Consider the following 12,663-nt stretch of genomic DNA (forward strand, 5'->3'; position numbering starts at 1 on the left):
GGAACTCCTGCATGGCTCAATGTGGTCTGTCTTTGCCGTCCACCCACGAAGAGTGAGGAACAACTCGAATATTCGTTAAACCGAACCTGAGACACTTCGCGGGACGGAAGAGCTTTGCATACTGACTATAGCTCCAGGCATTCAATAGCAATATATAATTTCTATTTTTCGTAACCGGTTGTACACGACTCTAATTAGCTACATAACCCTAAAGCAGTTACTAGATGACTGACTGTTAGACGTGTGCAAGTAATATTTTTCATCAGGTTCATTTTAGAAAAATAAAAATTGTTCGCAGACATACATGGATTTAAAGATTACCAGCATCTTAGCTACGAAATTAGTAAGTTAAGAGACTTGTCATTAGGTAATAAATAATTCATACAATTCCTTGCTGGTTTTACCTGAGAAAAGGGTATTGTTCTCTATGACTCGCCTATGTGTCTGAAATGCGATAAATTGATCGGACTGCATTTTCAACTGCTAGTGATTGTGAGTTGCCTTTCCATTAATAAATTATTCTTGTGGATTCTTGAAATCTTCCTCACTATTTCAGCCTGCACAACAAATTACATTAAAATAACATAGGCTATTGATTTATCGCATATAACAGTTATTGTATTTATTTATTTGTTCACTTATTTATTTATTCACTTATTTATTTATTTACTTATTTATTTATTTGTTTGTTAATTTACATATCTATTTATTTATGTATGTATTTAATTATTTGTTTATTTATTTATTTATACATTTATTTATATATACATTTATTTATTTATTTATGTATTTATTTATTTATGCATTTATTTTTTCATTAATTAATTAATTTATTTATTTATCTGTTTATTTATTTGTTCATTTATTTATTTTTATTTATTTATTTATACATTTATTTTTTCATTTATTTATTTATTTATTCATTTATTTATTTTTAATTATTTATTTATTTACTTGTTTATTTTTCATTTATTTATTCATTTATTTACTTTTTCATTTATATATTCATTTATTTATTTTTTCATTTATTTTTTTATTCATTCATTCATTCATTCATTCATTCATTCATTCATTCATTCATTCATTCATTCATTCATTCATTCATTCATTCATTCATTCATTCATTCATTTATTTATTTAATTACTTATGCATTTATTTATTTACTTATTCATTTATTTATTCATTTATTTACTTTTTCATTTATTTATTCATTTATTTAATTTTTTCATTTATTTTTTTATTAATTAATTAATTAATTTATTTATTCATTTATTTATTTAATTATTTACTTGTTTATTTTTTCATTTATTTACTTATTTATTTATTTATATACATTTATTTACTTATTTATTTACTTATTCATTTATTTATTCATTTATTTAGTTTTTCATTTATTTTTTCATTTACTCATTCATTCATTTATTCATTTATTTATTTATTCATTTATTTATTCATTTATTTACTTTTTCATTTAGTTTTTCATTTATTTTTTCATTTATTCATTTATTTATTTATTTATTTATTTATTCATTTATTTATTTATTTATTCATTTATTTACTTTTCATTTATTTTTTTCATGCATGCATTCATTCATTCATTCATTCATTCATTCATTCATTCATTCATCCATCCATCCATCCATCCATCCATTTATTTATTCATTTATTTACTTTTTCATTTATTTTTTCATTCATTCATTCATTCATTCATTCATTCATTCATTCATTCATTCATTCATTCATTCATTCATTCATTCATTCATTCATTCATTCATTCATTCATTCATCCATCCATCCATCCATCCATTTATTTATTTATTCATTTATTTAGTTTTTCATTCATTCATTCATTCATTCATTCATCCGTTCATCCATCCATCCATCCGTCCGTCCGTCCATCCATCCATCCATCCATCCATCCATCCATCCATCCATCCATCCATCCATCCATCCATCCATCCATCCATCCATCGATCCATTTATTTATTTATTTATTTACAAGAGCTTCCTCAAATTAGAGGCTGCCATTAGACAAAGCATACAAAACGAAACAAGTACAAATAGATGATGAAAGATAACAGAGTAAGAAAGAAAGTAAACAAGTCACACAAACAAACAAACAATGGCAGTTTACAGAATAAAAAGAGTTACAAGTAAAGAAGCAATGAAAGCTAATAAGAGAAAGAAAAATGATAAGGGTGCGTCAGTTTTTTTCAGTACACTGAATTAGAGTCCATACGGGTGGTTCCGTACAAGTTTGACTGACTCCATAAATATAAACCTGTTTAATAATCCTATTTTAAACTCTTATCTATAAGTTTATGTCGGCCAAAATCCTTTTTATGTTGAAAGTCGAAGTGGCGTTTGATATTTTAATATTTCATATAAATCTCAACTGAACAGGTATTTAATTGGTTTTTAATTGGTTTATTTTACGACGCTTTATCAAATACCGTGGTTACCTAGCGTCCGAGTGAGATGGAGGTGATAATTCTAGCGAGATGAGTCCAACGACGAAAGTTACCCAGCATTTTCTCCTATTGCGTTGAGGGAAAACCCCGGAAAAACCTAAACCAGGTAACTTGCCAAGTGTCAATTTATTTTTGTTTTTGTAATAATTGATCACGAGTATAATGTACTGATTTCTGAACAATAAAGTTTATTTAATTAAAAAAAGGTATCCATTTCTTTATTTGGTAAATATAAATGCAGTTCATTTAAATCCGGGACAAAAATGGACCTTGCTCTGTAAAATCGTTTCGTACGTTGAACAAATTTGAAGAAACTGGTTTAGTTACCGATAGGAAGCGATAGGATGGATCAAAATTAGTAGAAAACGAGGTGAGTGCAGCTCTAGTTTTACGAGAAGTCCAGGAAGTTAGTGAAAATTCAGACTATAATGTTTGTAGCGCTAATAAAGCTGCAAAGCGCCTAGACATGAGTTATTCAACAGTGTGGCGAATTCTGAGAAGAAGCTTCGGTTCTATTCCTATAAAATGAAAATGCGTTTTGAACTCAAAGAACAAGATAATAACGATCCGTGGCGCTACAGCCCGTGAAGAGCCTAGACCGACCAGCCGGCTGCTGGCCTCACGCCCACATGCCGAAGCAGAGGTGGACGATCATCCAACCAGAATGGAGGTATCGTGTGGTTAGCACGATGATCCTCCCAGCCGTTATAACTGGCTTTCGCAACCGGATTTCGCTACGTATCGTAGCTCCCCAAGTACATCACGATGCTGGATGGACACTAGTCCCATACACTGGCCGACATTTCATAAAAAATGTCTTCCCCCATGAGGACTCGAAACAGCGCGCATTCCGTAACGCGAGTCCTAGGCAGGATGCCTTAGACCACGACGCTACGACGCGGGATCAAAGAACAAGATAGGCTTTGTAAAAAAACGATTGCGCAACACATTTGGCGATCGTGTAATTAGTAGGAATTTCCCGAACAGTTGGCCTTCTAGGTCACCAGACATAAATCCAGCTGACTACTGGTTATGGGATTATCTAAAAGAAAAGGTATTTATTAGTAGACCTACTACACGTGAGGAACTTAAACAGTGAATATCGGATGTCATTGAAAACATCCCTAGGAAGGTGCTTGCTGATATCGTTTATAGCGTAGAAGAAAGACTATTTCTTATTGAACAACACGGTGGTGATCATATTTAATTTTTTCACGTTTTAATAAAATCCTATTTCTTTACGAACAGATTGGTGTTCTTATTTTTGTGGAATCTAGAATATTTGACAAACTTATTACCATTTCAAAATGGGAACTTACTTTTGAATAATCTTATGCTTACTGAAGGATCGTGTACTTTCAGAAAACGTAGATACAGGGTTGTTTGCATTAGTTCACTCTTATCATATTAAACAAAAAGGTTTGAAAAACCTTGAATGACAGTTTTGCGTGCCATTAAGACATATAGGCTACACTTTATAGATCTACATATTCCTTTCTCCATTGTTGTATACAAGTAAGGCTGTATTTAACTCTATCTGCACAAAATCTACATAGTTATTAGTGGTATTGTTCTTTGTTTACAATATACAATTATTCGTGTAATTTAAAATATTACAAGGTTATCCTTTGTGATAGAATATATCACTATGTAGTTAACACGACTTTCATATGTCATTATCTCCATAGTAACGAATTATATCCACGTCAGGGTTGCCAGAGTATGATGAGTAAGACTATTCACCCATTTCCGACTTCCATGTAGTCTGAAATCACCTCAAAATTAATAATAATTACCATAGGTCTAACTAATTAGATACAGAATAAACTTTGTGGGAGTACAGGAGGTTAGGTTAGATGGGAATGGTATTTCACAAATAGGAGATTACTTGTTGTACTACCAATTAGGAAGAGGATTATTTAATCATAAAAGAATAAAATCAGCAGGAAAGAAAGACGAACACATAAAGAATAGCTTCTATGAGGAAATGGAACACACTTTTGATCAGTTATCTAGATATCACATGGAAATTTTACTTGGGGATTTCAATGCTAAAGTAGAAAAGGAGGATACTTTTTTTTTTACCGATTATTGGAAAAGAGAGCCTACACGTAACTAGTAATGATAATGGAGTTAGGTTAGTCAACTTTGCCACATAAAAAAATTTAATTGTCAAAAGTTCAATATTTCCCCATAAGGAAATACATAAATATACTTGGACTTCTCCAGATGGATTGACACATAACCAGATAGATCACATCTTCGTAGATAAACGAAGAAATAATAGTATAGCAGACATTCGAACTTTCAGGGGGGCATCTCATTCCTACGCCCTTCTAATTGGTTACTGTTCTTTAAGTTATAAAACTGTTGTGAATTTTGTGCATGTTCAAGAATGTTCAATACTTTTCTACAATTATGAGTAATATTAATTGTAATAATAATAAATTGTAATTGTATTCTTCTTATTGTAGTTGTAATCCACTGGTAGAGGGGAAGAGAAACCCTGATGGCTAATTTCTACAAGGTTAAATAAATAAACAAATAAATAAATAAGTAAATAAATAAACAAATAAATAAATAAACAAATACACACAAATAAATAAATAAGTAAATAAATAAATAAATTTATCTTGTTTATATTATTTAGGTTATGTTATAGCTTCTTCTGCATGAGCTTATGGATAATCACGTATCAGAAATTGTTTAATATATATTCTTAATTGAAGTGGAATGCAACTGTTTTAATAAAAATGGAACTGAATGAACAAAGCCTTCTTGACTAATAATCGTCCACAGAGTTCAATAAAGATTGCATAGTTGGCACAACTGGTAGCAAGAGAACACACTACTGCCATCTAGCGGAATATTTGTAATGATGAGATGGTACAATAATACATTTGAAGACAGTTTAATATTTTATTAAGTCAATTAATGTTTTATTGTATTAGAGTACTTCATTTTATCTAATCTTTATATACTTTCTTCTAATCGTTTGATAGTCAATTAAATCCCACTCGAGTTTTGATTTTCTCTAGTGAGATAGCTGTAGATAATGAACATGTAGGGCCTTCGATACACTTTGAGTGAACCGTAGTGAAAAAAATTTCGTGAGGTAGGACTATTTTCGGAATGTCGATTCATGTGAAGAGAAGTTGCCATTTATTAATTATCTTTTCATAAATCCATGCTCTCCATTTGTGAACCGAAACAAAAATAAAACATCCAAACCAATACAACTGTAGTTTCATTCCCGAAACTAAATGACGTATACTATGTGCCAGTGTATCCCTGATACAGCGCAGAAATTCATAATGGTTTTAAATTATGACTCTGATTGTAAACGAAATTTAATTGGAGCAAATATTTTTGTTGCATAAGTTGAAGCTCCAGAACACGTATTTCGTATAATAATCTACAAGTATAATTTTTGCAACATTAATGTACTTTTTCTATGCGTCCTCTGTTGAGAAGAAACATGCGGTATGTTTAGGAGTACAGGAGGAAGGGTAATAAGAAGAAAAATAATAAGAAGGAAATATCTTGGCCATTGTGATATAAAAAATTGAAATAATATAAATCTCTAGTAATAATGTGATATATTCTTTAAATAAAGTTTGGTTAATACATAATATACTACAACGAAAATTTCAATATTGGTATGTACAGATTTCTGACAGGAAAACATAAACCATGTTATTATATTTCCATTTAATTCTAGCTTTAATTAACTATATTTGTTTTTTATGACATAATTTTAATTCAAATGTAGAAAAAATATAATTGTACATAAAATTGTGTGTTATCGTGAAATTGATTTTACATTTTTAAATATTGTTTGCAAGTCTAAAATAATACACAAAAAGTAAGCCTGAATGCAATATGTTAGTCCATTTATACACGTATGAGAATAATATGAGGATCCACACATACTTGGTGCTGTGAGGAAATTGCGAACTGTTACATTTCTCATGGTTTTACGTCATATTTCACAAAACAAAAGACTGAAGACAGATGTTATCTTAAATATGTATTAAGTTTCTAAATGCCATTAAAATGTCTCGATAACGGGTAAAACCATGCAAATATATGTCACTCATAACAACCGTAGGTAAATACATATTTTATTATTTAAGATCATGATTACATCAAATTTTATGAGACAAAATGACCTAGAATTATTAGTAACTAACAACAAAATATTATGTTATATTTTATGTCTTAGTCTACAACACAGAAGTCTGTAAAAGAGGTATTGTTGTACGTCGATATTTCAATCTTGATACCGACGAAATATGTCCACAGTCTACAGTGTGTTGTAGATAAAATTATTGTTTACTAGATTCTTCAGACTACATAAATAGTAAGAAAAATCCGTAAGTATAATATGAGATACTAAGATAAATAATGTGTTTAACTGTTACATATAATTTTATTATTGACACAAAAAATACAAATATTATGGGGAAAATAAAAATGGAAATAATGAACTATTCATGTTAATAGAACTTAACGACATCAAGTAAATACACAACATAACAAAATGAAAGGGTCTGTATTTTCATTTCGAATCGTTTTAGCCATTGTTTGTACTTCTAATACATGTTGCAGCATGTAGGCCCTAACAATTTAATGAGTGTAAAATATTGAGTAATATACTCTACTGTTTAACTACTCTTAACCACCACCAATGAGCTAACTAAATGTCTTAAGGAACTTCATAACCATTGTAGAAGGGATAAACGTATTCACGTTTTCAGAAAATCAGATAAAATAACTTCTTGATAATTATTGGAAACTCTGAAATAGCATTATACTCTTGTCTCTATTCCGCATCATATTTACCAGTGCTGCCATCAAAATGACAAAAAAATCCCCAATAAATATAAGGACATTTCTAGATTATTATACAAAATATCTGAATTGATAGATATACGATCAGAAACAGATTTTTACATTAGGAAGTGTCTGAAAATATGATGCGAATGACTAGATTACCCATTAAACTGATTCCAGAGGTCTTCCTGAACGTTTTTACAATTGAAGACCTCATAGAAAAAAGGATGTAACATCAGATATTTGAAATGTGAGATGTAGATGGAAAAAGTAATTTTAAAATATTTATTCAATACAATAAATTATTGCGTTCAATGCCTGAATAAACTGTATCCTTGTTTAGTCAAATGGTTGTGTTAGTAAATATAAACCGAATGAAATATGCCCTGAAATTATTTTTCTTTCTCCTGACACAAAAACTACAAATTTGTTAGTTCTATCCTTATTCGCGGAGGTTTTCAATTGTAAAAAAATTCTCCTACGTGAATTGTATTGTGCATTTGGAATATAAAGTTAAAAAAGCTTTTTATTACTATGACAGTAGATGTACACAATTTATGATACTGAAAACAAAAAAAGAGTTCTTGAAATAATAAAAAAAACATCACCTCTTATACTGGCGAGTTTCTAAATACAACAACCCGATTACATAGAAGATTCAGTAGTGATCCCTGACATACCATCTACATAACTCTTAAGTGCATTTAACAATTCTTCTTGTGTGAGATCACTTGTATCATATTTTCCACTCACAGGGTCATAAGGTAAATTTAGTGTTTTTACAATTGAATACAAAGGGATATCATGGCCGTTGAAAACAAGATCTGTGTTGTTGATGTTAGACGAGGTGGAAAGTATATTTCTGAAATACTGAAGTACATACTGAGACTGGTCTGGAGGTTGTGTAGTGACATTATTTGTCATTTCATCTATAATATCCATTATCACTTTCAACAATTCTTCTTGTGTGAGATCACTTGTATCATATTTTCCACTCACAGGGTCATAAGGTAAATTTAGTGTTTTTACAATTGAATACAAAGGGATATCATGGCCGTTGAAAACAAGATCTGTGTTGTTGATGTTAGACGAGGTGGAAAGTATATTTCTGAAATACTGAAGTACATACTGAGACTGGTCTGGAGGTTGTGTAGTGACATTATTTGTCATTTCATCTATAATATCCATTATCACTTTCAACAATTCTTCTTGTGTGAGATCACTTGTATCATATTTTCCACTCACAGGGTCATAAGGTAAATTTAGTGTTTTTACAATTGAATACAAAGGGATATCATGGCCGTTGAAAACTAGATCTGTGTTGTTGATGTTAGACGAGGTGGAAAGTATATTTCTGAAATACTGAAGTACATACTGAGACTGGTCTGGAGGTTGTGTAGTGACATTATTTGTCATTTCATCTATAATATCCATTATCACTTTCAACAATTCTTCTTGTGTGAGATCACTTGTATCATATTTTCCACTCACAGGGTCATAAGGTAAATTTAGTGTTTTTACAATTGAATACAAAGGGATATCATGGCCGTTGAAAACAAGATCTGTGTTGTTGATGTTAGACGAGGTGGAAAGTATATTTCTGAAATACTGAAGTACATACTGAGACTGGTCTGGAGGTTGTGTAGTGACATTATTTGTCATTTCATCTATAATATCCATTATCACTTTCAACAATTCTTCTTGTGTGAGATCACTTGTATCATATTTTCCACTCACAGGGTCATAAGGTAAATTTAGTGTTTTTACAATTGAATACAAAGGGATATCATGGCCGTTGAAAACAAGATCTGTGTTGTTGATGTTAGACGAGGTGGAAAGTATATTTCTGAAATACTGAAGTACATACTGAGACTGGTCTGGAGGTTGTGTAGTGACATTATTTGTCATTTCATCTATAATATCCATTATCACTTTCAACAATTCTTCTTGTGTGAGATCACTTGTATCATATTTTCCACTCACAGGGTCATAAGGTAAATTTAGTGTTTTTACAATTGAATACAAAGGGATATCATGGCCGTTGAAAACAAGATCTGTGTTGTTGATGTTAGACGAGGTGGAAAGTATATTTCTGAAATACTGAAGTACATACTGAGACTGGTCTGGAGGTTGTGTAGTGACATTATTTGTCATTTCATCTATAATATCCATTATCACTTTCAACAATTCTTCTTGTGTGAGATCACTTGTATCATATTTTCCACTCACAGGGTCATAAGGTAAATTTAGTGTTTTTACAATTGAATACAAAGGGATATCATGGCCGTTGAAAACTAGATCTGTGTTGTTAATATTAGACGAGGTGGAAAGTATATTTCTGAAATATTCAAGTACATACTGAGACTGGTCTGGAGGTTGTGTAGTGACATTATTTGTCATTTCACCTATAAAAACCATTATCACTTTCAACAATTCTTCTTGTGTGAGATCACTTGTATCATATTTTCCACTCACAGGGTCATAAGGTAAATTTAGTTTTTTCACAATTGAATACAAAGGAATATCATGGCCGTTGAAAACAAGATCTGTGTTGTTGATGTTAGACGAGGTGGAAAGTACATTTCTGAAATATTGAAGTACATATTGCGACTGGCCTGGAGATTCAGTGGATGTTGTTGTTGTTGTCGAATTGGCCATCTCTCGTACAATTACGAGCAATATTTGCCAGAATTTGTCTGGAGTTAAGTTTCGTGTGTCATATTTTCTAGTTTCATTGTTGTAAGGTAATTTTAATTGACGAACAATCTCTGACGCTGGGATATTATATCCTTGATAGATAATATAGGAGTAATCTATTGATTCTGGGTTTGATATTAAATCCAGGAAATTGTTGTATTCTTCCTGAACGGGAGATTCAGTGGTTGTTGTTGTTGTTATTGTTGAATTAGCCATCTCTCGTACAATTACGAGCAATATTTGCCAGAATTTGTCTGGAGTTAAGTTTCGTGTGTCATATTTTCTAGTTTCATTGTTGTAAGGTAATTTTAATTGACGAACGATCTCTGACGCTGGGATATTATATCCTTGATAGATAAGATACGAGTAATCTATTGATTCTGGGTTTGATATTAAATCCAGGAATTTGTTGTATTCTTCCTGAATGGGAGATTCAGTGGTTGTTATTGTTGTTGTCGAATTAGCCATCTTTCGTACAATTACGAGCAATATTTGCCAGAATTTGGCTGGAGTTAAGTTTCGTGTGTCATATTTTCTAGTTTCATTGTTGTAAGGTAATTTTAATTGACGAACGACCTCTGACGCTGGGATATTATATCCTTGATAGATAATATAGGAGTAATCTATTGATTCTGGGTTTGATATTAAATTGAGGAAATTGTTGTATTCTTCCTGAATGGGAGATTCAGTGGTCGTTGTTGTTGTTGTTGTTGTCGAATTAGCCATCTCTCGTACAATTACGAGCAATATTTGCCAGAATTTGTCTGGAGTTAAGTTTCGTGTGTCATATTTTCTAGTTTCATTGTTGTAAGGTAATTTTAATTGACGAACGACCTCTGACGCTGGGATATTATATCCTTGATAGATAATATAGGAGTAATCTATTGATTCTGGGTTTGATATTAAATCCAGGAAATTGTTGTATTCTTCCTGAATGGGAGATTCAGTGGTTGTTGTTGCTGTTGTCGAATTAGCCATCTCTCGTACAATTACGAGCAATATTTGCCAGAATTTGTCTGGAGTTAAGTTTCGTGTGTCATATTTTCTAGTTTCATTGTTGTAAGGTAATTTTAATTGACGAACGACCTCTGACGCTGGGATATTATATCCTTGATAGATAATATAGGAGTAATCTATTGATTCTGGGTTTGATATTAAATTGAGGAAATTGTTGTATTCTTCCTGAATGGGAGATTTAGTGGTCGTTGTTGTTGTTGTCGAATTAGCCATCTCTCGTACAATTACCAGCAATATTTGCCAGAATTTGTCTGGAGTTAAGTTTCGTGTGTCATATTTTCCAGTTTCATTGTTGTAAGGTAATTTTAATTGACGAACGATCTCTGACGCTGGGATATTATATCCTTGATAGATAATATAGGAGTAATCTATTGATTCTGGGTTTGATATTAAATCCAGGAAATTGTTGTATTCTTCCTGAACGGGAGATTCAGTGGTTGTTGTTGTTGTTATTGTTGAATTAGCCATCTCTCGTACAATTACGAGCAATATTTGCCAGAATTTGTCTGGAGTTAAGTTTCGTGTGTCATATTTTCTAGTTTCATTGTTGTAAGGTAATTTTAATTGACGAACGATCTCTGACGCTGGGATATTATATCCTTGATAGATAATATAGGAAAAATCTATTGATTCTGGGTTTGATATTAAATTGAGGAAATTGTTGTATTCTTCCTGAATGGGAGATTCAGTGGTTGTTGTTGTTGTCGAATTAGACATCTCTCGTACAATTACGAGCACTATTTGCCAGAATTTGTCTGGAGTTAAGTTTCGTGTGTCATATTTTCTAGTTTCATTGTTGTAAGGTAATTTTAATTGACGAACGATCTCTGACGCAGGGATATTATATCCTTGATAGATAATATAGGAGTAATCTATTGATTCTGGGTTTGATATTAAATCCAGGAAATTGTTGTATTCTTCCTGAATGGGAGATTCAGTGATTGTTGTTGTTGTTGTTGTTGTTGTCGAATTAGCCATCTCTCGTACAATTACGAGCACTATTTGCCAGAATTTGTCTGGAGTTAAGTTTCGTGTGTCATATTTTCTAGTTTCATTGTTGTAAGGTAATTTTAATTGACGAACGATCTCTGACGCTGGGATATTATATCCTTGATAGATAATATAGGAGTAATCTATTGATTCTGGGTTTGATAATAAATCCAGGAAATTGTTGTATTTTTCCTGAATGGGAGATTCAGTGGTGGTTATTTTCGAATTAGCCATCTCTTGTACTATCACGAGCAATATTTGCCTGAATTTTTCCACAGTCAAATCTCGTGTGTCATATTTCCCAGTTTCATTGTTGTAAGGTAATTTTAATTCACGAACAACATTTGACACTGGGATATTGTATCCATTAACGACAAAATATGAGTTATCTATTGATTCTGGGTTTGATATTATATCCAGGAATTTGTTGTAATCTTCCTGAATGGGAGATTCAGTAGTGGTTATTTTCGAATTAGTCATCTCTTGTACTATCACGAGTAATATTTGCCTGAATTTTTCCACAGTCAAATCTCGTGTGTCATATTTCCCAGTTTCATTGTTGTAAAGTAATTTTAATTCACGAACAACATTTGACACTGGGATATTGTATCCATTAACGACAAAATATGAGTTATCTATTGATTGTGGGTT

The 12,663-nt window shown here is 31.5% G+C and overlaps 1 protein-coding gene across 1 annotated transcript; it reads right to left on the reverse strand.

Annotated features, from left to right (window-relative positions):
- Nucleotides 1–6,052: 6,052 nt before the first annotated feature.
- On the reverse strand, nt 6,053–12,467 carry LOC138712626 (uncharacterized). Its single transcript, XM_069844598.1, has 2 exons — nt 10,700–12,467; nt 6,053–9,943 (listed from the first exon to the last, which is right to left on the reverse strand). The coding sequence occupies exons 1-2, from the start codon at nt 12,244–12,246 to the stop codon at nt 7,954–7,956; spliced, it is 3,537 nt and encodes a 1,178-aa protein (XP_069700699.1). The 5' UTR covers nt 12,247–12,467; the 3' UTR covers nt 6,053–7,953.
- Between the last annotated feature and the right edge of the window lie 196 nt (nt 12,468–12,663).

The sequence above is a fragment of the Periplaneta americana genome, chromosome 2 (assembly GCF_040183065.1).
Source record: "Periplaneta americana isolate PAMFEO1 chromosome 2, P.americana_PAMFEO1_priV1, whole genome shotgun sequence".
NCBI lineage: Eukaryota > Metazoa > Arthropoda > Insecta > Blattodea > Blattidae > Periplaneta > Periplaneta americana.